The 25350-nt window shown below is 38.6% G+C and overlaps 1 protein-coding gene and 1 long non-coding RNA gene across 3 annotated transcripts in view; one reads left to right on the plus strand and one right to left on the minus strand.

Annotated features, from left to right (window-relative positions):
* The window catches only part of cpt1a2b (carnitine palmitoyltransferase 1A2b), a 54399-nt gene that overhangs the window by 3221 nt on the left and 25828 nt on the right, over positions 1–25350 (plus strand). The window contains exons 2-13 of the mRNA XM_051940966.1: positions 5064–5206; positions 9670–9809; positions 12562–12739; positions 12859–12960; positions 13103–13240; positions 15248–15325; positions 15567–15674; positions 15950–16037; positions 16425–16620; positions 20237–20425; positions 22072–22177; positions 23324–23440. Of these exons, the coding sequence (XP_051796926.1) occupies positions 5066–5206; positions 9670–9809; positions 12562–12739; positions 12859–12960; positions 13103–13240; positions 15248–15325; positions 15567–15674; positions 15950–16037; positions 16425–16620; positions 20237–20425; positions 22072–22177; positions 23324–23440 (1581 nt within the window). The 5' untranslated portion in view covers positions 5064–5065. The remainder of the gene's footprint in view (positions 1–5063; positions 5207–9669; positions 9810–12561; positions 12740–12858; positions 12961–13102; positions 13241–15247; positions 15326–15566; positions 15675–15949; positions 16038–16424; positions 16621–20236; positions 20426–22071; positions 22178–23323; positions 23441–25350) is intronic.
* On the minus strand, positions 9838–15216 carry LOC127531515 (uncharacterized). Of its 2 annotated transcripts, none has more exons than XR_007938630.1 (2): positions 14213–15216; positions 9838–12781 (listed from the first exon to the last, which is right to left on the minus strand). It is a non-coding gene; the product is annotated as an uncharacterized LOC127531515 (long non-coding RNA). The 2 variants fall into 2 exon arrangements; XR_007938631.1 differs by having other exon boundaries at positions 9838–12784.

Here is a 25350-nt window from a genome sequence, read left to right on the forward strand (position 1 = left end):
TGGTTTGGATTGATGCCGATGTCCCGCATTGTGTGTTTTTCAAAAAGTGAGAGGTACTTCCTTTTCAAATGAGTGTATTTTTATTGGATGGCTTGTTTGTAGTGTTTTTGCATAAGCAGAAGTGAGGACTGGAGTGGGATCTGTACAGAAATAAACAGGCGACGGTGGACATTTTTGAAAGTAAACATGTCTTGACTTACTGTTACCTCTTTAATCTTTTATCCTAAGTATTAAGACAGAAGTAATACGGCATTTTTCCTCACTCAGAATGGGTCTTTAAGCCGATTAACAGAAAATCTATGATTTTTTCCGTTGTTTGTGAATTTGATTAACAAAAATGTCTGCGTTCATGAGTAAATGATAGCCTGGTTATGCATTTTTTTAGGGCTCGACTAGATGGATTTTTAGAGGCTGATTGCGATTCTGATATTTGGCAGAAAAAAAATCCAATAACCAATTAATTGACTGATTAATTAAAAATATATATAATGAGTAAAAATGCTTCTTGTTTGGTCTCTTAACGCTGACGACAACAAAGATGTGAATTACAGGCAGAACGTTTTTTTACAATACTTTGTTCCTTAGTATTTGTTTATCTTTACAACAAAGAAGAATTTTCAAGTACAAAAACATGCAACGAAGCATTAAACCTCTGTGAAATTCTAAACAAATACATCTTCTTGTTGCTGCAAATTAGAGGAAGGTTATAGTACAAGTAGAAACATTTTAGACTGTGAGAATAAAGCAACAAAAACAGTAAGGTGGCATTCTTTTTACAAGCCTCTGCAACTTTCAAGAACGGAGAACTTTCAAGTGCAAAATAATGTGCAAAAGTGCAGTAAATTTCTGCAGAATATAATAAGTTACCTCATTTAAAATGTAAATATATAGATGACTAAAGAACTGTCACGTATGTTATGTTATTTGTGACTATTAAATGAAAACAAATGTCTGAGTTCATGAGTAAACGAAACTCTAATTATGGAAAAAAGTGTGTGTTTGAACTTCAAGGCTTATACATATAGGGTTATACACAAATTCAGATCATGTGGAGACCCTCTTAGCTACACAAAAGAGTCCATAGCATGAGCAACTACACAAATTGTGCGACTCATGCACACTTGAAGTGAGAAATGTGCAGCCGTCAGTGGCGTGGCTGGACTGTGAGAAGGGGAAGCTGGCACACGACCTCAAACAGATTATATGTTGACTTCCTGTCTATATGTTCTGTCGTTGTGACCGTATAGTTGTCATGTCTGCAGCCAGCATGTACCAGAGGCCTGGTTATTCTGCAGCAGCTGTGCTTCACTCTCCTTTTTAAAAAAAGGCTGTTTATAACTGTCCAGGCCTTTGGAAGTCGCTGGGCTTTGTGGATGGAGCGGATATTTTCCAGATAGTTTCCATCTGAGCCATCCTTGTCTGTTTAGCCGGTGAAATCCGGTGCAGCGGTGACTCATTTCTTTTAGCTCTCCTCCGTGTTTTCACGAGTTACACTGTAAGATAGTCAGTCTATGGTTAGAAGCTGAACGATTGAAGTTCAAACATGCCAAACCCTGGTCAGAAATTTAACGTGAGAACGCCCTGAGATAAAGAAAAGTTACGGACATTAACATTTATGCACAGGTGTGTCCACGCAAGTTCAGTTAAAATGCACTTCAGTTGTCACATTTAATGGTCAAAACATTTATTTCTTTATTCGTTTTTAAAATGATTGCATCTTTAAGACATTTTTTAGTAATTTTGGACAGGTTTTGACAGTTTGGCCACATTTTAAGTTGTTTTGGGAATTTTTTTTGTAATTTAGGACCGGTTCTTGTGTCATTTTGGCCACATTTGAAGTTGTTCTGTATGATTTTTAGTAATTTTAGACAGGCTTTTGTGTCATTTCGTCAACATTTTAATTTGTTTTGGACAATTTTTAGTAATTTTAGACAGGCTTTTGTGTCATTTCGTCAACATTTTAAGTTGTTTTGGACATGTTTTTGTCTCATTTTGGCCACATTTTTAGATTATTTTGGACAATTTTTAGTCATTTGGACAGGTTTTTGTATCATTTTGTCCATATTTTCAGTTGTTTTGGACAATTTATAGTAACTTAAGACAGGTTTTTGTGTCATTTCAGCCATGTTTTAAGTTGTTTTCTACGCATTTTGTGTTATTCTGGACGCAATTTGTTCTCTATTTGGTGGATTTGAAGTATTTAAGTGGATTTAATCAAGTTTTGAGTCATTTTAAGGTCCAAGCATATTTTTAACTGGTTAATTCTTCCTTCTTTTTTAAGACACATTATTTTGATCAGTATCTGTTTATTAATGTGATTAGAAGCTGTGCTTATTTACCAGTTATGTCAGAACTTAAAAGTAATATAATACATGATTGCATGATCTTAAAAATGCTTTCAATATGCTGTTTAAAAGGTCTAACTTGGTGAGATGTGCAACAACCCTGATCCAGTTCTGGGATGTGCTTGCTTTTTTAGTCATTCTGCTCATGTCTCCACACTAAGTTCACCAAGGACATGAATACCTTCTCCACTCTTTCCTGCTTTTCACTCACACACTGACCTGCTTCATGCCTTTCATCAGTAACTTAGAGAGTGTTTGTTCATGCTCGTCATTTCTGTGGTTTCCTGCTTTCATCACAAGACTTCCTTCTTTTAACTCGCTCAGCTGGAAGTTAAACTATAGGCAGAGTTGTTGTTATTATATTCGATAGAGACGTGTTTATTTTCCACAACAGAATAAGCCGATTTCTTTCCCGCCACGTTGTGACCTTCCCTAAATAATATTTCAGTGTTTGTTGATCACTCCAAGAGGCCCCGGTCTGTGTGGTCGCAGTCTGTAGTGTCACTGTACGATAATTCACAAAGAAATCGTTTGTTTGTGTTAACTGGAATGCACCATATCACACTGAAGTAGCTAAATATTTAGATCTGATCTTCTGCAGTCTTTAGTAGTGCATTGGTGGTGTTTCATGGTCCAGGTAAGCCTCTTGTTCTTATTCTGACGTCTTAACAACGGCTTTCTCGCTGCAGCTCCACCTGTCAAACCTGCAACTCCAGCTCTTCTCTTCACAGTTGAATCTGAGACTTCTTCCTACGACCGCTATTAATCTGTTCTTGAAGCTGTTGTCCTGTGAGCCGTCTATCTCTAAGCTGTTGACTCTCACAAACTTGTCTTCTGATTCTGTTGAGGCTCAGGTTTTGCTATTTAAGCCACATTTTAGCTCGTTTTATGCATGTTTTCAATCATTTCAGACTGGTTTTTGTGTCATTTTGGCCATATTAGAAGTTGTTTTAGGCAATTTTGAAGTAATTTTGGACAGGCTTTGTCATTTCAGCCACGTCTTAGGTTGCTTTCTGCGTTATTCTGTCCACAGTTTATTTAGTTTTCGGTCGATTTGAAGTCATTTTGGTCAGGAAACACAGGACTGCAAAGAAATGGCAGTGTGTGACTATGGAACCCCAAAGCATGCAATAATCATGAAATAAATCGTTATTTGAATAAATGTGTAAAAACAGCATTAATTTGTGAAATTATATAAGAAGTTATTCAAATGTCTTGCTGTTCTTTCACATTTGAAAATAGCTTTGTCTTTTAATGACAGCAGTGTTGTCACTGTCTGCTCACCTTTCAGACAGTAGCATCCTGCTTCTCTTTCATTTGCAGTCACATTTAGTCGATTAACTCCGTTTCACTAGAGTTTCTAGCATGTCTTTGTGTTCCTTAAGCTGAAAAAAGGCTGTATATGCTACCTAACTAGCTAAGCAGGGCTCTGAGCTTAGCTTATTACTATAGTATAAAAACGGAGAAATAGTTTTACCAGCAATCACTAACAAAAGTCAGAGTTACCTTGGCTGTGTGTGGATTATAAAGATGTTCCTCAGAAAGAAATAGTTGTCTTTTTCTTTCTTTATGGATTATGGAAATAGTTTTGAGCCATTTTGACAAATTTTCAGTCACTTTGAAAAGGTTTTGAGCTGTTTCACACAGATTTGAAGTCATTTTTGGAAAAATTCTAAGCAATTTTGTACAACTTGAGTCATTTTAGCCAGAATTTAGGTTAATTTAGACAGATTTTGTGTTATTCTGGCTGCAATTTAAGTTGTTTTGGGTTGATTTTCAAGGTGCAACACAGACTTCTTACTGCGACCACTATGAAGCTGTGCTTGAAGCTGTTGTCCTGTGAGCTCCTACCACCAAGCTGTGGACTCTCAGTAACTTGTCTTCTGATTCTGCTGTGGCTTTGCGTCTTCCAGACCTCTTTCTGTCAGAGTTCCTCCAGTTTCTGAGCCTTTTGATGGTGAAGAAAACTGAACTCACTGACACCTTGACTTTCTCCCTCTCTGTAGGAAAAGAGCTACATTTTTAAGTGTTCTGATGGCCTGTCTCTCTTCTATTGTTAATTGCCTTTTCCCTCTCCATTTTTATAGCAACACACTAATTTCTGCAGTACAGTACTGTTCTAACAAGGCTCTGGAGTGTATGCACATTTTCCTCGCTGCTTGTCTGCCAGTATGATGCCAGCAGTTGTAGCTCATAAGTATTAAATAATTCATTCCAGAAAGAGACTAATGGTTGCTCAATAACCGACTGCAGAGGTGTGGCATCGGGATAAATAGTGGACTAGCATGCAGGAAGCTGTTCAGACAAAAGTGTCACAGCAAATATAACATGCACAGTAAGGCTGAATATTTAACGACATGAATGATTTGCCATCAGTTTGACCTCTTTGTGTGTCAGAAAACTTGGTCCAACTTCACATAACGGAGCAGTGAACTAGCAGCAGCATCAGTCTGTGTTCTTGGTGCTGCAGCAGGACTCGGTGAGAAAACAACATTCCACTGACACATTAAATTACTCAAGTGTTGGGGCACAGAGTGGCACATTGAGCTGTCCGCTGGCTCATAAAAGCAGCCATTACAGACTGTTTATGGCGTGGAACTAAACAAATATCAGGCCGTCGCACACATTAATCAAGCCACAATCCTTGTAAAGAAATGAGTGTTTTCACTTGTTAAAAATCAGTGTGTAGCTTAATCAAATATGCTGCTGTTTCCATAGCAATGGCGGAGGCCCACCAGGCAGTGGCGTTCCAGTTCACCATCACACCAGAGGGTATCGATCTGCAGCTGTCCTATCAGGCCCTGAATCAGATCTACCTGTCCGGAGTGCGATCCTGGAAGAAAAGAGTCAGCCGAATCCGGGTGAGGATCATATAAAAATCCGGTGTGGCCACAGTACTGTATGTATTTTACGGTTTTGCTGCCGTGATGTAGTTTCTGTTTTCCAGAATCGAGGAAACTGACACTAACTGTCAGCAAGAGTCCATATCAGAGATCGAGTTACTCTTGTCTTTTAGAACCGATACACTTATTATTATCATTATTCAATTTTAACACTTTAAAGTGCAGGCTTCTGATAATTACATAAGAAGTCTGATAATGAGGTTTGAACTGGGCTGAGTCAGTGTTGTGAGCAGAGCTGGTGTTTCTGCTGAGTCATGGTGCCCAAAATGTGTGTAGAATATTCTTATTTGTTTTGATCATTAGCGATTATTAATGAGAAGGGAAATGAATTCAACCTGTTTGTTAGATCTGAGGGATGAATACGGTCTGTTTTATTCAGTAACATGGAATGTAAACGTACCTTTGTGGCTCATAAGAAAACTGTATGAGGAAGCTGTTTAATTTTAAGTTCAAAGGAGATTCAGATTCAGAAAACTTTGTTTGTCCTCAGGGGCAATTAACCCTGTAAAGCCCACTGTTGCAGAAATACAGTATAATAAGTAATATTTGCTCATTTTCTTCTATATTTGAGTTTATTTATTATTATCATTTATATATTTTTAGTTGTATTTTTTTGCTCATTTTGTTTTCTTACACTCTTTATATATATATACATATATGTAGGTAGTTTTGTTTATTTTATTTATTTTTTGCTTATTTTCTTGTATATTTGAGTTTATATGTTATCATTATTTATATATTTTAGTTTTATTTTTTGCTGTTTTTTCTATATTTGAGTTTCTATATAAACTTTTTTGTTTATTTTATTTATTTTTTGCTTATTTTCTTGTATATTTGAGTTTATATATCATCATTATTATTCTTATTATTTATATATTTTAGTTTTATTTTTGCTATTTTTTCTATATTTGAGTTTCTATATAAGTTTTTTGTTTATTTATTTATTTTTTGCTTATTTTCTTGTATATTTGAGTTTATATATTATCATTATTATTATTATTATTTATATATTTTAGTTTTATTTTTTGCTGTTTTTTCTATATTTGAGTTTCCATATAAGCTTTTTTGTTTATTTAATTTATTTTTTGCTCAATTTCTTGTATATTTGAGTTTATATATTATTATTATTATTTATATATTTTAGTTTTATGTTTGCTATTTTTTCTATATTTGAGTTTATATATTGTCATTGTTTATATATTTTAGTTTTATTTTTTGCTATTTTTTCTATATTTGAGTTTCGATATAAGTTTTTTTTGTTTATTTTATTTATTTTTTGCTCATTTTCGTATATATTTGAGTTTATATATTATCATTATTTATATATTTTAGTCTTATTTTTTGCTATTTTTTCTATATTTGAGTTTCTACATAAGTTTTTTTGTTTATTTTATTTACTTTTTGCTCATTTTTTCCTCTATCTGGATCTTACAGGGTTCAGAAGGCAAGTAGAGTAGGCAACATAAGAAATTGAGTAGAAAATAAAGAAAGTAAAAGATAGCTAATATAAATAAAACAAGCAATATAATAAGAATAAAAATTAAATACAAAGAAACGAAAAAAAACACAACTAGTGCAAATATGACAGACATAATAACACTACATTCGGCTTTGGAGCAAATCCTGAACACATCGATTTGTGGTTCGTTATGGGATAAATTATCTCTATTTTTTATTCAGTTGGTTGATTCCAACGTGTTTTAACATTTATGCTTCAGCAGCGCAGCTTTTAGAAGAAATATCATGTAAAAGATTACACAGATTGGCCGTTATGTGCTGGTTTAGCTGTTGCATTTTCTTTAATCTGCTTGATAACAAACAGCTGCAGGCAGGTTTCTACGACAGATTACACCTGGAGATGACAAGAAAGGCAGACGTGTGTGACGGCTGCATTACACTTGTTTGTGTAGCATATAGAGCATTTTTTTTTTTTTTTGCCCATTTGCTCCCCATTTGTTTAAATAAAATGCATATAAACTTATTTCTGATTTGACTTAAGGCCATGAGAGCAGCTGTGGTTGTAAAAGCATTGGGATTATGATCCTTTTCCCTTAGTCCCAGTTGTTTTATTTGTTCTTTTACTACATTTGTCTAAGTCCAGCCTGATTCATGGATGAAACATTTGCAAGCTTGGGTGTGCTAGTAATCTTCTACAGCCTCCAGGACGGACTTTGACTTTCTGTGCACTCGTTAATGTTTTTTTTTGAATGCTGGAAAACAATCGCTCCGTTTCCTGCCTTCACTGGCTCACGTTGCCTGTATCCCTTCCGAAGGATTTCCGTGTTTTGGGTGGACATTTAACTCTCCTCACAGCCTCTTCAGCCCAACATAATTCTGTTTTTGTATCCTAACAGAGTGAACCAAATAATAATATGTGAAATTCTTTTTATCGTCCAGCTCTAACAGCCACCCAAAGCACAAGAGCAGAGGCCAAATCCATCTTAAAACACATTTGTAATGTTTAAAAAAAACTACTCACAGCACGCCTGACCTCCGAAGTGGTTTAATCAGCTGTATATAAAGATAGATGTCTCAGTTTCTTAGCTATATCAGTGCTTGCCACTTGAGGGTACCTTGTTATATGAGCAGTAGGAAGCATGTGGGGATGTAATTTGTGTCCAGGAGGTAGCAGAGACCAGAAAGCCTTATTACAGGGTTTGAATTCCCATCTGTGTAAGCTGCAATGACGAGCGCTTCCCAACATGTACTGACATGCATGTTTGTCCTGTCTGCCGGGTTGACAGAGACACAGCTGGTAATGTGAGTGCAGTTGTTGTGCTGAAGTTCCTTCAAGCTTTTTACAAATGTCTTGTTTTCCTGGTGAGGCCAAAAGTGTGTGTTTTTTTTTTTCCTGTCTTTTTATTTTTTTTGTCCACGAGGTCATCTAACTTACAGAAATATTACCTTGATTATCATGTTTTCTCTTAAACTCAGCTGGGATGACCTCAAATGCGCTGTATCAATAAAAATGGCTTAACTTTACAAGTCGATTTTAGAACTTTAACAATTAAATCAGTATATTGTGTTTAACTTAAGGTTGATGTGCATAAAATGGATTTGAAATGGCACAGCTGACATTCAACATTACTCAGTGTTGGATCAAGTTCCTACAGTATCTGTAAGTGATATTGAAGCTTCTTAATCCTTAGATCAGGGGTGTCAAACTCATTTTGGTCCAGGGGCCTCATTTCATCTCAAAGGGGCCGGACCAGTAAACTTATAGCATAATAACGAGAAGTAACAATAAGTCAAAGTTTTTCTGACGTTTTAGTGCAAAGGAGAACAAGTATATTAGAAAAATCTTTATATGTATGAACCGTCCTTTTAAAAATTATATTAGAAACAACCAGAGATTAAAGTAAGTGTAATTTCAACAACGCTATGACTCAGTTTAACATTTATTTGTGTGCATTACGGCTGATCACAGTGATTGTACAATGGCACAACATATTTAGTCACAGGTATGTGGAACTTAAAAACATAGTCCTGGAATAAAAAAAAATCAAACTTATCAAGATGTAGAAATTTTTTGAAATCCGTTTTCCACATCTGGAAAGTAAGTGTGAACACCTAAATTAACTCTGCACACTTTAAATCTTAAGTAGCAGCTATTTTATACAGACAGTTAAGAAAGTAAAGCTGTCACCTGCCTTGTTTAAGTATAAAATGTAAAATATCCATTAAAAACTACATACATAACATGGATGCATCCGTTACAAATAATATTCCTTTCAAACAAACACTTTTGTAGTGAATCTGATGACCAACGCTGAAGTTCACAGTATTTACTGCAGCAAGTTTTCATTTAGCAACTGTTTGTTTTCCTAGGGCAACAATGTTTAAAGCAGCATTTTACAGGATTTATTCTTGCTTCCTATTTGCTCCTGAATGCAGAAATCGTAGCTTAGATGCTCCAGTGATCGGACCCTGCACTCTGCCATAAGTGGGTCAAAAACGACCCGTGTAAGAATAAACATGTTTTTAGACCATTTTTCTGTCATTTTGATGAAATAGTAATTTGTATCATTGTTTGTATTCTATTTTGATCCACACAAGAATGATTTCATATTTGATATACGTTTGTTTTTCACTTCATAAACACATTTTGATAATTGAAAATGTTGATATTGCAATTTCTTTAAAAGTACAAAAGAATGGAATGATACCAACGCATGTTTTTTGAGAAATAACTGGAATATGAATGCTAAAAACTTTTCATTACGAAGACATTGCAAGAAAACGATCATTTTGGTAAATCTTGACCCACTTCCGCATCTAGGGCTAAGGTGAAATATAAAGAGGATTCACTCCTAAAAGGTATAAGCTGCCATTTATTTCCAGAAGGAATCAGCTGCTTTGCTTCAGGGTTACTGAGGTCAACACATTTGGCTCATCAGCTGTTTCTTCTTCTGTGGTACCAGAACAGGGTGATAAAGGGAGTGTTCCCTGCCAGCCCTTCCTCCTGGCTCTTCGTCGCCATTGGAATACTGGCCACCATGTACATGCAGTCAGACCCCAGCATGGGGCTCATCGCCAAGATCCAGCAGCACCTGCCGCTCAGGTACAAACACACACACAGGGAGCATGAAGAGTTTTTTACCTTTTTAATGTGGTTAATATTACAGAAGCACATTGCATTCACACACACACTTAAAACATTTTACAGACCTTATGTTGGAAAGCCATACCATGTCATTATTAGAAGACTGGATCTTCTAGTGAGATGCAGGTGTTGTAACCGTAAAGTCGGAGGCCTAATGTAGGGCTGGCCCGAATAGTGGTTTCTGGCCTCTGAATATTCGGGCCCTATTAAAGACGAATATCCGAATATTCGTTCCGCCCCGTAACGTCCGACGGGGGGGTGGGGGGTGGCGGAGACGGCCCGAATATTCAGATCTGTTCGTTTGGTCTCCCGGGTCCAAATTTTGGTGAATATTCGGATACCAAAATTAATATCCGGATACCGCCGTAGCGAACGAATATTCGGATATTCCGGATATTCGGATCCAGCCCTAGCCTTATTGCTGAAATTCATATGATAATCTATCTTTAGATCTGATCATGTGATCACATCATCAGTTGTGGCTGCTTAGTTAATTACGCATTATCTCACATTAGTAAGATCCAGATTTCATAATTAAAAACTTTTTTTTTTTGTCTAGAAATGATTGAATAGTGAGTTAAATTCATGATATACTGCCTCCATAGTTTTTTCTTTTGTGAGCTGAAAATGGGCTTCTGTAAAATGCCACTCAAATTTGTATTTCAGATTTGAGTTGTCAGTGATTTTTGCAGCTTGCACTTTTTGTTCTAACTGAAATGTTTGCATTTTAAAGTCACACTTTACTATTATATATCTACATTTGTGACTTCCAAACGCTGTGATCTGTTGCATCGAAAGCTCGTGATCTCATTTGAAATGCAGTTTATTTATATGCTTTAAAGAGTCTCAGAGAGTGATGTGTAACGCTCGAGAGAGTCCAACAGCTGGAAGTGACAGCTCCAGTTTAAGACCAGTCTGACATGCACTTCCAGTCAGGAGGGCTTATGTTTGACTCATCTGAACAACCGTAGTAAAGTTCTGGCATGTTTGGGTGATGAATCAGCGTAGAGCACTCAGGGTTTGGTTCCTCCACTTGAACTTTCCCCTACTTCCCTACCAGTCTTTTCACTAACCGTACGTATACAAACTGTCTGCATTATAGCCAGTCACGCTAATATATTACACAATAATCATGCTGAAATGATTGAGTTTAGATTTGATGTGAGATCAACAAAGTGTATGAACATAATGAACAGAGCAGAGGTGTAAACAGCAGCGTTCCTGCTCATGATTGTAACTAAAAGTGTGCCTTTCCAAAGCTGAATGCATATTGTGTTCCTAAACCAGCATAAGATTTTCTGTGAAAAGCTGTTTGGACGTCTCATGGTGGATTCTAACACTTAAAATGCACTTAATCAGCAAAAACATACACACAGAAAAATATCTCTGTCATTAATTTGCAGCATGTTTTCCATTAAACTTTACTCATTTGTCTTGATTTCATTGTTTATGCTTTATTTTCACATTATTACATTCATTATTACATTCCTTTATGCTTTTATATTTTACTGCTATCTAATTTTGTCCTGCTAGCACACATTATTGTTTCCTTTTTGGTGCATTATTATTAAATTTATGTGATTTTTGCTTTGTGTTATTGGAAAACTCTATTGCTGGGTGACTAAGGAAGTAGAATGTGCTTCCTCAGTCATCCAGCAGATGGTGCTGTTGTACTTTCATACTGTTGTATTTCCTCACAGGGAGGTTTTACATGTGGAACCTGCAATAGGCAGTCATTCATTTTTTTTCAATTTTGCCACAGAAAAAAAACATTATTTATGGTGGTTAAGATGTATTCATTGATATGAATAGATCACTATTTGTGCCTGGCTGCAACTAATGAATATTTTCATTGTGGATTTGTGTATTTTCTGATTAATCGATTAGTTGTTAGGTTGATATACAAAATATTAAGTGTTCGTGAAATGTCAGAAAATGCTGAAAATAGCTGATCAGTGTTTCCCTAAATGTCTGGTTTTGTACATCACCCAAAATGAAAGGAACCAGAATTATCTAATTAGATAATTTGACTACTTTTCTTAAAAATTACACAATTTAATGGCGATTAATTTAATAATCTAATTAAACTCCTCCGGTGTTTACAGCTAATCTGATCTCTACAAGAAGTTATTGTGGTATTGGTGTTTTTTGTATAGAAATAGTTTATGAGTTTATGTTTGATTGGCTGTTAAGTCCACTTTTGTGTCATTTGTACAGTATTTAAACATTCAGTAAATGCTCTAAAACAAAACTAAAATAGCAGCTATTACTCCATATTAATGCATTAGTCAAATAAAATGCCAGCATCCGTAAGAAAAGATTGACACATATAATGGTAGTAATAACAGTCAAAACCATGTAAAGTTTGTCTTCGAAGGTGTTATTATGTTAATTTGTAATAGATGACTAACAACATGTCTCCATAATTGCATACAACCAAATTACTGTGTCATAAAAATGTATTCAGTTTGTGTATGTACAGATCTTAATCATGCAAAAGTAATAGAGGTCAGAAATAATGTCTTAAAACATCTAAATTGTATTTCTATAACATCAGATTTTACTATATTTGTTCTGTCATTTTTCCACTGCCTTTTTTATGTTTCATAGTGTTTCATTCCAATCAGAAACTATTAGTTTTTTCTTTTAGATAGTATTATTTTTGCTCACTTTTATCTTGTTCAAATGTCTTTCCCGTCCCTCCGTCCAGTCTCCACGTGTCCCTCAGTGCCCAGGGTCAGACCATGTTGTCAGCGCTGGTCTTCAGCACTCTGCTGTGGCTCTCCCTCATCCTGGCCCTCAGGTTCTGCCTCAAACTGCTGCTCTCCTACCATCAGTGGATGTTCGAAAAGCACGGCCGGATCTCCAACACCACCAAAGTCTGGGTGGTAAGCGATGCTTCTGCTTGGTTCCACAGCTCCTTCCTGTGGCTGCTTTGAAAAGACAAGAGATCACGATCCCTGCTTTTATTCCCAATAATGCTGGTAATTTTGTCTGTTTCTCTCAGACTCTGGTGAGGTTGTTTTCAAGCAGGAAGCCTTTGCTGTACAGCTATCAAACCTCTCTACCTCACCTGCCTGTTCCTCCCATCAAAGACACACTGAGCAGGGTGAGTATAAACACACCACAACACACCCGTAAACTTCTTTTTTAATACTGTATGTGATGAAATAAGTCTTCCCCTAAACCCCAGAACCAGATTTAGACTGCTGCTGTTTTACCTTCCCTCTCCATCACTTTCTGTCTCTCAGTACTTGGAGTCAGTGCGTCCCCTGTTGACTGATCCAGAATTTAAACGGATGACAGATCTGGCCAATCTCTTTGAGTCTAACCTGGGGAACCGCCTGCAGCGCTACCTGAAGCTTAAAGCTCTGTGGGCCACCAACTATGTAAGTAAACTCACTCACACATTAATATGCGTGTATTGTAAATATTAAACGCACCACTGGTCTCATTTTCCAAATCAAATATCTACCTAAATGCAGCCTTTAGAACAAAGCATGCAACCATTTATCAAAAATATTTCTGCCTCCTTTACTTTTTGAGACAAAGTTAAAGAAAAGACACTCAAATGTGATCAACAAGAATGAAAAAAGGCCACTGATACCACTGAAGATGCAGTAAAAATCCAGTTTAAAAGGGCAAACAACCTACAAAAGTACAAGCAAAAACAGATCTGCACAGGTTGTGGACACCAGACTTCATTCTATTTGCCGTTCAGAGGTAGAAGAACGACTTTCTCAGATTCAAAATGTTGCTTGTGCAAAAGTACAAAAGTATGAGCATCAAAACGTACTGAATGTACCAAAATTTGTACTTCGCATTATTGATGCAGCTGATAAAACTGGATGGGTAGAATAATTAAAGACCACACCTGTCAGATATATGCAGCGCTCGATTTAGACGATCGCCAGGTCGCCATTTGCGACTAAAACCGATTTTGGCGACCAAAAATGACAAAAAACACGCTGGTTAGGGGCCCAAATATTTTGATTTGGGCTACTGACCTCCAAATCCAAGTTTCAGGGATGGCAATTTTCCGCGGATCCGCAGATTTCCGCCGATTTAATTTCGAATTTGAACACTTTATTGTCGCTGATGTTAACGTCGTTAACATCGCGAGACTCCGTGGGATCCAAAACCAGCCCAGAATGTGGTGGCGGCATCCGGAGGACAGCACCAACTGAGCCTGAGCACCGCGAACGGAAAGCACCGAGCCACCGGAGCTGTCATTTTTAACTCGGCGGGTCCGCCGGCAGCTCTCCCCGGTCACAGACTGCTCAGACTCCCCGGCTGGCTAGCTATCCCCCGCTAGCTGCTCGGCTAACACCTGCCGCTCATCTGCCCGGGACAAACCGCACCTGTTCCGGCTGTCAACGTCCCAGTTGCCGGCTAGGAGCGCCAAACAATGTGCTGCTCATTCGTGGGTGACTTTTTACGGCCGTGGGGGGTTTTAATGCACACTTTGCCCAGCGACCAGTGATAGCTCGGCGGCTTCATCTAACAAGTTGACGTGGAGGAGGAACTGGATCCCCCCCCCCCCAAAAAAAAAGTAGGATTCATTTTTTGGGCCACTAAAAGTTGATTTTGGCTCCTACAAATGTCTAAATTGACGTATGTTGGTGGCCCAAAAAATGTCATTTGGGCGACCGGACCTCTCGGCCTTAAATCGAGCGCTGGATATATGTAAAGAATTATAAAGATTTTTACTCTTTTTACTTCTCTAACGGACTTAATAATACACTGCTGAATTAAACTGAACAGATTGTGCAGTGAGAAGTGCAACATCTCTGTCTAAATGTAGTGGATTAGAAGTATGAAAATAAATACAATGTGGACACAAGTACAGTACTTTAGGAAACATACTTACTTATTAGTGTGACAGTCTCTGAGCCTCCTGCTCCTCACATATTTGTCTTAAATCTGCCCTACTACCAGCGTCTTAGCATATCTCAATATCATCTGGAATAATGTATTAAATCCACACAGTGCTCTTAAGTTTTTGAATTTAATGAGCTCAATGTGTGCACAAATGCAGCCACTTGGAGGCACAATAAACATAAAAATATTTGAAGTGGCAGCTGTTTTGGATTCACATTTTGAACTTGGCTCAAGTTTATGTGCCCGGATTTGTGTACATATTGAGATTATTACAGTACCTCAATAACACATACTTGGCGTAGATGTCCTGCTTTTTCTTTGCATTGTCTTCAGGTTTTGTGACAGACTTGTACGTAACATCAATCAGTGACTTAAAGCGTGGAAAGATAGTGTCCACACTAAGCAATGACCTGGATAAATGATTGGTGGCTGAAATTCAGAGTGGAAGAGTTTCTTGTTTGCTTTGTGCTTTTTGGAATGAACAGAAAAGTTTGAATTTCCTGCTTTTGTTCCAGGTGAGCGACTGGTGGGAGGAATACATCTACCTGAGGAGCCGAAGCCCCATAATGGTCAACAGTAACTACTATGGCATGGTAACCAGCTTTCACAGCATCACGTCTCACAGAAGTACCGGGATGAAGTGAAACGAGCAAAAACGGATTCATCTTTTTCCTTTTTCTTGTTTGCATCTTGTCCTTTTTATAGTCTTTTGTCAATCCTCATTTAACCTTTTGTCTTAACTTATTGTTTTAAATTGTTTATAGCAAGATAAGAGATTTATATAACATTTAATTCTTATTTCCTTTTTTCCGTTCTGTGCGTGTTCCTTCCCAGGACTTTCTGTACGTGACCCCGACTGCTGTGCAGGCGGCCAGAGCAGGAAACACCATCACTGCCTTGTTGCTTTACCGCCGCAAAGTCAACCGAGAGGAACTCAAACCAGTGAGGCGACACACCCTTCTGCAGAGTGGATGAATGAAATGCACGAACTGTGTGTTTTTATATGCGACAGTTACTTTGGCTATTCTTTATATTGTAGAACCTGGGAAAAAGCTACTCCTAGCTGATGTATAGCCACCAGTTTTTGCTCTCAGGTGTTCTTGCATGCTCCTGCAATCTTGTCTAGTGCAGAAAAAACTGAAACCAGAAATTAAAACAGACATGAGAAAAGGTTACAGTAAAAATGAATAATAGATGTGTGTGTCTGTGTGCGTCAGAGTCGTGTTCCAGGTACTGTCATCCCTCTGTGTGCTGCTCAGTGTGAGAGGATGTTCAACACGACACGCACACCAGGAACTGAGACTGGTAACACAACACACACACATACACACGCATTGCATAGCCGCACACGCGTCATTGTTGCAGTTACATCCCACAATTTATCGTTGGACAACTGAGCTTCCTTGAATCAAAACATGTTTTCCATTGCATAACAGATACAGCTAGAAGCCATTAAAACAACACAGTGGGAATGAATAAGACACCAACTAAACAATATTCACATAAATAGGCTCACATTTAAGACCTCCATGTTGTGGGGTGAGTTTTTAGGGTGCATAACACATAGGTTAAAAAAAAATTGAATTTAGTAGCTGAGTCCGCAGTTGGACGTCGTCGACTTTTTCTGCATGCTGAAGCTTTCCCCACAGCCTCTGCAGATATGAAGTGGAATAATCCTCCTTTCCTCTACAGATGTGCTCCAGCACTGGCAGGACAGCGAGTTTGTGGCCGTCTACCACAAGGGGCGCTTTTTCCGCCTGTGGGTCTACCGGGCAGGCCGGCTGCTGTCTGCCAGGGAGCTTGAGTACCAGATCCAGAGGATCCTGGATGACACTTCACCCACACTACCTGGAGAGGAAAAACTTGGAGCTCTTACTGCAGGAGACAGGTGGGAACAATGGGGCAGTCTTTGGTGTGACCCCTTAGGTTGGCTGAAATAACTCCATCCCTCAGTTCTCGCCAGCGCATTTCAGCGTAACAGGCCGTTATGCTGTCAGTTTAAAAGATTACGCTGTAATTAGGGCCGCTACGCTGCCTTTTAAGTTGTGGTATTGTGTTTTGAGCACATTTGCTTGCATAATATTTCCATATTCATGTGAGAAAACTTCTTTATTGGGGCAGTTGGTGCTGTGAAAGAGAGTTATTTTGACAGATAACGCCATGTGCGTTTGTTTTTATCGACTGGGTGCCTATCTAGGTTAATTTATGTCTCCCACCTCAGTCGTACTTTCCTGTCGATTGACCCGTTCCCGTGTAAAATTAAGAGTCGCTTCCAATCTCGGGGTTACAATTAGCACGTCTCGGTTGTTTCCGTGATGCCAGGTATGGTGAATAGTGACCTAATCACGAGCATTTGGAGCATCTGCGTGACGCTCTTGGCTGGCATCTGGGCCGGCCGCTCGCGAGATCAGGGGGTGTATTTCATCACATGGATGTGATCAGGGCAGGACTCTGATCATACATGTAAAGTTTCGGGCAGATTGGAGCATGTTCAGGGCATTTACACAGCATTTGAAATTTCATGGTGAAGGATCAAAATTCCAGAGGCCGCCACGGACACGCCCTTTGACTTTGTAAAAAGATTTTAATAACTTTGGATCATTAAGGCCTCCTGTGAATTGGATTTACCCCCTAGGAGGAGTAGAAAAAAAATGAAAAATGGGCAAAATCTGACCTTCAACGCAAAATAGCTCACTTCCTGTTGGGTTTGGAATGTGGCTGTCACTGACTTTTTTGTTCAGCCTGATGTGCTGCATATGTGTACCAAATGTGGTAGATACACCCCCTGTCAAAGGTTGTAGGACAGATTCTACTTTATGTGAATGAGAAAGTGTCCTCAAGGGGGGTATAATTATTTGTATTTTTGCTTTCCAGCTGGTGCTAAATTAAGTGGAGATTGTTAATTTCACTATTACACAAAGAACAGATACTTAAAAACAATAACACATATGTAATAATTAGGTCCCGCTCGGACTGGTCCTACAAGAAACCAGTGCTTGCAAAAAGGTCGAAGGTATGTAATCGATATGCACAAAACGGCATTGGGGGAATGGGTACGCTATCTCGGCTGTGGTCTGAATGAAAGCGGTAAAATTGTCAGGAAAAAAGTGGTTAAGATGGAAAACATTATCAGATTTCTTTATTCAGAATTATACATGTGAATGTTCCTCAAATTTGTCGAGTCTCCATAAAAGTTCACTTTCACACATACCATAAAAACACAATATTTATTAGCGGTTGTGTTTTACCGGTGATGGAGATGTGTCTAAGAGGTTTTACATGACTGCTTATTTATGTTCACCAGATGCCGCCAGAGCACACACACCCAACCAGGCTTTCTGCTCTATTAACATTTCATTGCTCACCACAGATGTGCTACGCTGTCATGTTCCACAAGCTCAAGTTCCTACATTTTTTCAACATAGAACGCCAAAAAACATGGGAAAACATTTGAATGTCCCTGCAGGATAAATAAAGGAATAAAGGTGCCACAGAGCTGGGATTTAAAAAATTTGCACGTGTGCTTGTTTGATTCAAGTTGTTATTTATTAACTATGCAAGAAAGTATAATTATTGACTGTGCAGGTTAATGACACTGTGAGGAAAACCCTGAAAGGTACAAATAAAAAGAGCACAAGGAAAAACCACAAAACAGTTATATAGAGAAACAGAAAGGAGAAATGGAAGAGGAAGGCATGGAGAGAAAGTGAAGGGACAAAAAGGAAAGTCAAACTCGTGACAGCAAACAAAGGAGTGCCAAGTTTTCAAAGTGTTTTTGTGACGAGATAAGAAAAGCAACACGGAGAACAATGACTCCCAGAAGGAAACGAGACTCTGAAAATCCCGAAGAACACTTGGAACACAGTCACACATGAGCATACTTTTGACAGAATACAAAAGTAGTACAAGTCTAATGGAAGTTACTTTAATCACGTTGTTGTGTAGACGGTTGGTTTTGATTTGTGTTTTGTCTGTATACATGATATCTTCCTTTCACTTCCCTTTCATGCATTCAAAAATGATCTTATCTTTAATATTAGATCAGAATAAATGTGTTCAGCAGGCATCAGTTTGTTCTGGGCTCATCTAATAATTACATTACATTGAAAGGGGCAGCTTGTAGGATGTAAGCTGATCAAGTGGCCGGCTCCAGCAGGTCAGCAGGTTAATGTTCTGTGAAATGATTTACAGTGGTGGCTGTGATCACAGTGCACAAAAATGTGGTGTGTGCAGAACATGTGTTCAGTTAAATATTCCTCCCAGTGGCCTCTAGAGTTTGGTCTGGGTCCCTGGATGGGGCCTTTATTGTACCAATAAAAACTGTGTTGGTACAAAAACGTGATCTATTCCATGTTTAGCCCATCTAAGCATGGAGATTTTGGTCTAAAGTGGTCCACATGCAAAAGAAAAGCAGTAAAATCTCCATGTTTTTACATTTTACCGCAAGAAGTAATGGTTTTCCATATCAAAAATTCTGTTTTATAGAGTCCTTAGCTTTTATACAACAATCTATTCAAGATTTTACTCACCTAAGCTCACTGGCTTTTGATCTGGAACTAGTCTGAAGTAGTCCAGATGCAAAAAAAACACACTGAAATCTCCATATTTTCACATTGTGACACACAAAATTATGGTTTCCATCTCAAAAATTATGCTTTTCAAGAACCTTTAGTCTACGTACAACAATCTATTCAAGATTTGACCCACTGGACCTGGTCTAAAGTGGTCCACATGCAAAAGAAAAGCATCAGATTTCAATGTTTTTACATTTCAACACAGAAAATAATGATTTTCCAGATCAAAAATCATGTTTTTGAAGAGTCTTTAGCCTTTGTACGACAATCTATTCAAGATTTGACCCACCCGCTGGCTTTTGATCTGGACCTGGTCTAAAATGGTCCAGATGAAATAAAACAACCTAAAATCTCCATGTTTTTACATTTCAACACAAGAAAGTAATGATTTTCTGTATCAAAAAAGATGCTTTATAGAGTCTCATAGATATTTTTTGGAAAGTATCCCTCATTGGGTTTCCATCCATCCATGGAAAAAACCACAAAATCTCAGGCTTTCGTTACACTGCATTTTCCCATTAATTATTCTTAGGAATGCAGTTTGTAAACTTCAGTCCAGTTGATGGAAACATAATTTAAAGCTTTGTTTGCGACATTATCCGTGTTTTTGTTGGAGAACAACTAAACAGACATGACAAAGGGAGGACGCGGTGTTGTAACAGCTTCTTATGGAGAAATGCCAGACAAATGTTAGATAATATTCACCGTAGTCTGTCATCCTAATCTTAAAATGACCTCTGCAGCTTCTCGATAAATGTCCAGACCTTTCGAAGCTCTCCCTGCATTTTGTGCTCTTTGTGACGATTAAAAAAGCCTTCTCTGGCAAACGAAACACTGTGGATGCTTTTGTTAGTATTAAACGCTGGCCGGTGATCACAGAAAGAATGATCATGAAACTGAAGTGTCTCATTGTGTGTTGTCCACTTGCAGGATTCCTTGGGCTCAGATGAGGAAGCAGCACTTCAGCTCTGGTGTCAATAAGCGATCCCTGGATGCCATCGAGAGGGCAGCCTTCTTCATCACCTTAGACGACGAGGAGCAAGGCATGAGGGGAGACGACCCCGCAGGAAACTTGGACCGCTATGCCAAGTCTCTGCTCCATGGGAAATGTTACGACAGGTGAGTAGGTCACAAATCAAGTACAAGAGATAGATTGTCTTTTTTTTTAATCCTTGAATAACCACATTCATACTTATATCGAACAGTCAACCCCCCAAAACTGCAAAACACTCCAAAGTAGAACCACATCTTTTCAAATTATCTGCTTTCTCAGTGATGAATCCACAGCTCCACTCTACAATGTAATGTTTTTAGAGCAAATTCATTAAGTGAAACTAATATTTTAGTTGGAAGAAGGACCTAACAGACAGACAGCATTTCTTAAAAATAAAAATAGCTTTAATGAACATACTGGTGGAAAGTTTTGCTCACTTTTTCTGAATTATCTCAGAAGTAAACTACCAGCAGAATTCCCCCCAGTTGCCTCCACATGGCTGCGAACATGACAAATGTAAGATGACGTACAACGATTTATAAAAGATGAATGCTTTCGTTTTGATCTCCGTCTGCTGTCCGTTTCGTATGAGTCACAACAGTCGCCTAAACTCTTTCTATTCCACTATCACTAACTGGCCCAGTGTATCTCCATATCCTTTAATCTGTATATCCGTAGGTCTGTCTGAGTCTCAGTCTCAGCCTGAGGCTATTTCAGGCCCCTGTTTGGCCTTACCAGGGGTTCTTGATAACAAAATGTCAAAACTGAACACTTCCGTGTCTTATCTACTGCATGTTCGCTGTAAATAGATCTTTGTCCTCGTTTGTGAAGCTGTGGAACTACATTCTGTTAAGTCTTTTGCTGTCAACTTCACAATCCATTTTTGTTCTGCTCTCCCACATTTGCCAACCCCTGTGACTCTGGTTAATTGTTGCAGTCACAGCTACAGTCTGTGTCTCGTTATTCAGGACAAGGACCCCTTGTTCTGCATTTTACTCGCTTGCACGTTAACTGCTGTCTTTGTGAATGCCTGATTCAAAAACAGAGGTTTTTTTGTCATGCTAATACAAAGGCTGTAAACATAGCAGTGTCCTCACATAGCACATCTCATGATAGATAGATAGATAGATAGATACCATAGATAGATAGATAGATAGATAGATAGATACCTTATTAATCCCAAGGGAAATCAAAGTATTCAGCAGCTGACATGCAGCAGCAAAAAGACAATAGGCAGGTTAGTAAAATTAACATTAAAAGTAAGTATATACTCTAAAAGTAATACTTGCTGTACAATACTATAAATATAACACTTCTAATTTTAACAGCTATAGAAATACTAATGGCATTAAAACTCAATATACAGTCTTTACACCTTATTTAAAGTGATTTAAGTGGTTTAAAGTGATTTTGACAGTAGTCGTAACTACATAAGTTGCATAGACATTCTACAATTACATTGAATTGGTCGTAATGTGATTGTGACTGTGAGACATTTAAATTTGATTCAAAACATTTCTGAGCTGCTCTTTGTATAAATGTTGAATTATTGGCACGTTTGTTTTTTTGTTCAAACAGAACATTAGTAAATATTAAGGTATGTAAGTGCCAAGTCAAGCAGTGACTCCTGGATTCACTTCTAAGCAGGCCTGACTTTTACTGTGTGCCTTTCCCCTGCTTTGTCCTCCACCTTAATCTAAATACATGCCCATCCAAAAAAGAAAAGCTGTTTCCTAATAAAAAAAATCTTCTCTTCCTTCTATCTTCTCAGGTGGTTTGATAAATCTTTCTCCATTGTGATCTACAAGAATGGGAAGAGCGGACTGAATGCAGAGCACTCCTGGGCCGATGCACCAACGGTGGCTCATCTTTGGGAGGTAGGTGTGACTGACTTGTGAATTTGTGCCTATGGGCATTTATCCGTCACGGTCTGTTTACCATAAATGAGAGACTTTTGTTCCTGAGAAGCAGCTGTATTTAGATGAGAAAATACTTCTCTCACCAGAGTTGCAACACATCGTGTCACTACTACTGTTGCAGCTGCTGTTACAGAACAAAAAAGAGATCCCACTACCAGATAGATATGAGTACGGCTCAATAAAATAGTGCTTCCCACAAGCCAATGGTATAAATTTTAACAACACAGTAATTAAAAGATAAAAACAGATGCAGTGCTTGGGTGCATCATTTACTGTATGAAGTCAAGAAGACGAGTGATGGTCTGCCGAGCTGTGGGAAAAAAGGCATAAGATTCAATGACTAAATATGTTTTTCTCACAAAGCAGTTGTTTAAAGATACACCATACGTCCACTGCTGATGGCGTGGGCACCTCAGTTTGAATGGAAAATTGCCCACTTACTGTACAGAGTTCACTTTCCAATCACTGTGTGGGTCTGCTGAAGCGCTACTCCCACAAGGGTAAAACATTTCCATCTAGAGGCGGGGTGGAAATTTTCATACTGACCATTCTTTAACTTGATCATGCAGCACAAAGTCCCAGCTACCGTGTAACTTAGTCATTCTGCATTTATTGGTAGTTCTATTTATAGACATTAGACATCAGAGAGGGGAGGACCTATAGCACGGCAGAACATCAAAAATCGCGACATCACACAAATTCTAATGGACAAATGTGCAATCCCCTCACAATGTGCGATAAGTACCTTTGCAAACAAGTATTTTATTGATTGTTGTGTTTATTGTGTATCTATACTAATATTTGCACTGATAATGTGCTTCAGTGTGATGTGCAAATGGCAATAAACTCTATTCTTTTATCTCTCAGACTGGGTTTGGCCTGGCGATATTATTGCAACGGTTCCTTTTACGATGTTGTAATCACATCCATCACAGTAGCTGGTGCCACTGTAGACAATTAAGGTTAACTTGCATCCTCTAGTTTTTCACCATTTAGCTGCCATGATACAAAATCTCCGCTATGTCCTTTCAGTGTCTCTATGCAGTGAATCTGATGAGCATTAAAGATTAATGAGTGATTGTGTAATTGCATTTCCCTCTCCAGTTCACCCTGGCCACAGATGCCTTCCAGCTGGGCTACACTGAAGATGGTCACTGTAAAGGAGAGGTGGATCGTTCACTACCCCACCCTCAGAGGCTCGTCTGGGACATCCCCTCAGAGGTATGAACACTAGATTTCTGTCAGTAGTTATCTTTGGAGTTACGACCACTCAACACTTCAGGATCTCATGTGTGTATTTGCGATCAGAGACATTATTAGTGATTTCAATGAATGTAGCGACGTGTCCCATGACTGTGCCTGAGTAACACACTTGAACAGTCTTCTTTTCACTCTGTTATTTTCTTAGTTTGAAGACAAAGTCCTTTTCAGACCTCTTTGACTTCGTGGGACTTCCTGAGCGGTTAAAATCTTCTTACTTCAATGTCATACCTGATGACCATATAACCCTGGCAGCTTCCCATTGGGAGTAGATCCAGTTCCAAAACGGAGGTTACATGAAATCAAACTGAACCTTGACAAAAAGAAACCAAAACAAAACACAGTAATCCCTGTTGGTCAGTGAGTAAAGAGTCAAATTAGTCGGACCTCCAACAAAAATGTAGATAAAGCCATTACGTGCAGCAAGACATTGAACAGTTCTTCTTAAAAGTCATGAATATCAACAACTTTCATGCATGTATGAGTCATTTTACAAGAAGATAACAGAATATTGTAACAGACTGATACTGTTGTTGATGTTGAGGTTTCAATGTTTATTGTTCAGTTCCAGAGAGCGTGCCATGTTTGGTTAGCTGACCTGTGATTGGCTGAGAGTCAGCAGCAGAGAGAGCTGAGAACGGCGGCTAATTCTGGAGCGAAGTTTAGGAGGGTTTTTTTTAATATATAAATATTTTTTATTTTTGCCTTTATTGGACAGTCAGCGAAAGCAGACAGGAAACGGGGGAGAAGAGTAGGGGGAAGACATTCAGCAAAGGGCCGTGAGCAGGAATCGAACCCGGGCCGCTGCGTCGGAGACCAGCCCCTGTACATGGGTCACCCACATAGCCTGTTGAGCTATACGGGCGCCAGTTTATGGGTTTTTTCTTAGTTATTCTGGCGTCGGCTACGGCCCACAGTAGTCTGAGAGCCAGACAAAGTCTTACTCGTTCGTCCCAGAGGGTCGCTGTAATATGATGACCTGTCGTTAAAACTTGGCTGATGTTCAGTGACGTTTCACCCAGTTCCCAGCGTTTTATTCTGTCTAATTTCACTTCCATGCAGACGGCTTTCCTTTTCTTCCAAGCATCAGAAGAGTCTGACTTACACTTGGGAGCCATAATGTTAGTGAATGTAGCACAATCGAAGGTGGCGTACAACCGGAGAATGTAAACAAAGTGTCTTATACCACCGCGTGTCGACGTATTCGTCTGCTTCGCTCGTTATTTAGTTCCATATAACCAATTCCAACCTAACGACGAAACGCTGCAGGTCGTTGACGTCGTAAACCGAGGACTCCCTGTAGATTGGCTTTCTATTAACAGTAGTCAAAGGTAGGCACATAGCAGGGTGTAAAATGCTCTCTGCCACATGGTCAGGGTAGCTCATGTATGATTATTTTCAAGTATCTTGTTGGAAACCAATTGAAAATACTGTTAGCAGTTAGGTGACATGAGAAATCAGCTGCTTTCATAAGAGTGCCTAACAAGACTATGCTCAAAGAATGAATTATGAACGGAGAATGATTAAAGGGGCATTTTTGATTTCCCCCTTTAAGAGAAATTATTTATCTCATCCCAGTTAAGAGATTTTTGTTGCAGCTGCTTCTTCTGTGACAAACATTCTGCTTGCTACAGCTTTCATAGTTGACCAGAGGATGAAAGTGAGGAACATTCAGTGCAACTGTGTTGTTTCAGGACCCAACAATTAGGGGCTGGATTTAACTGCAACTCTGCTGTGCTGCTTTTCAGAGGTCAAGGGCTGAAAGATTGTTAACAGGAAAAATCTCAGACTACGCAGATGTAGATTTCATAAGCAGAAGTCTTTCTTACAGCTTTTGTTTCTTCAAATCTAAACAGTCCATCTTGTCCGCT

The sequence above is a fragment of the Acanthochromis polyacanthus genome, chromosome 21 (genome assembly GCF_021347895.1).
Source record: "Acanthochromis polyacanthus isolate Apoly-LR-REF ecotype Palm Island chromosome 21, KAUST_Apoly_ChrSc, whole genome shotgun sequence".
In the NCBI taxonomy this organism is placed as follows: domain Eukaryota; kingdom Metazoa; phylum Chordata; class Actinopteri; family Pomacentridae; genus Acanthochromis; species Acanthochromis polyacanthus.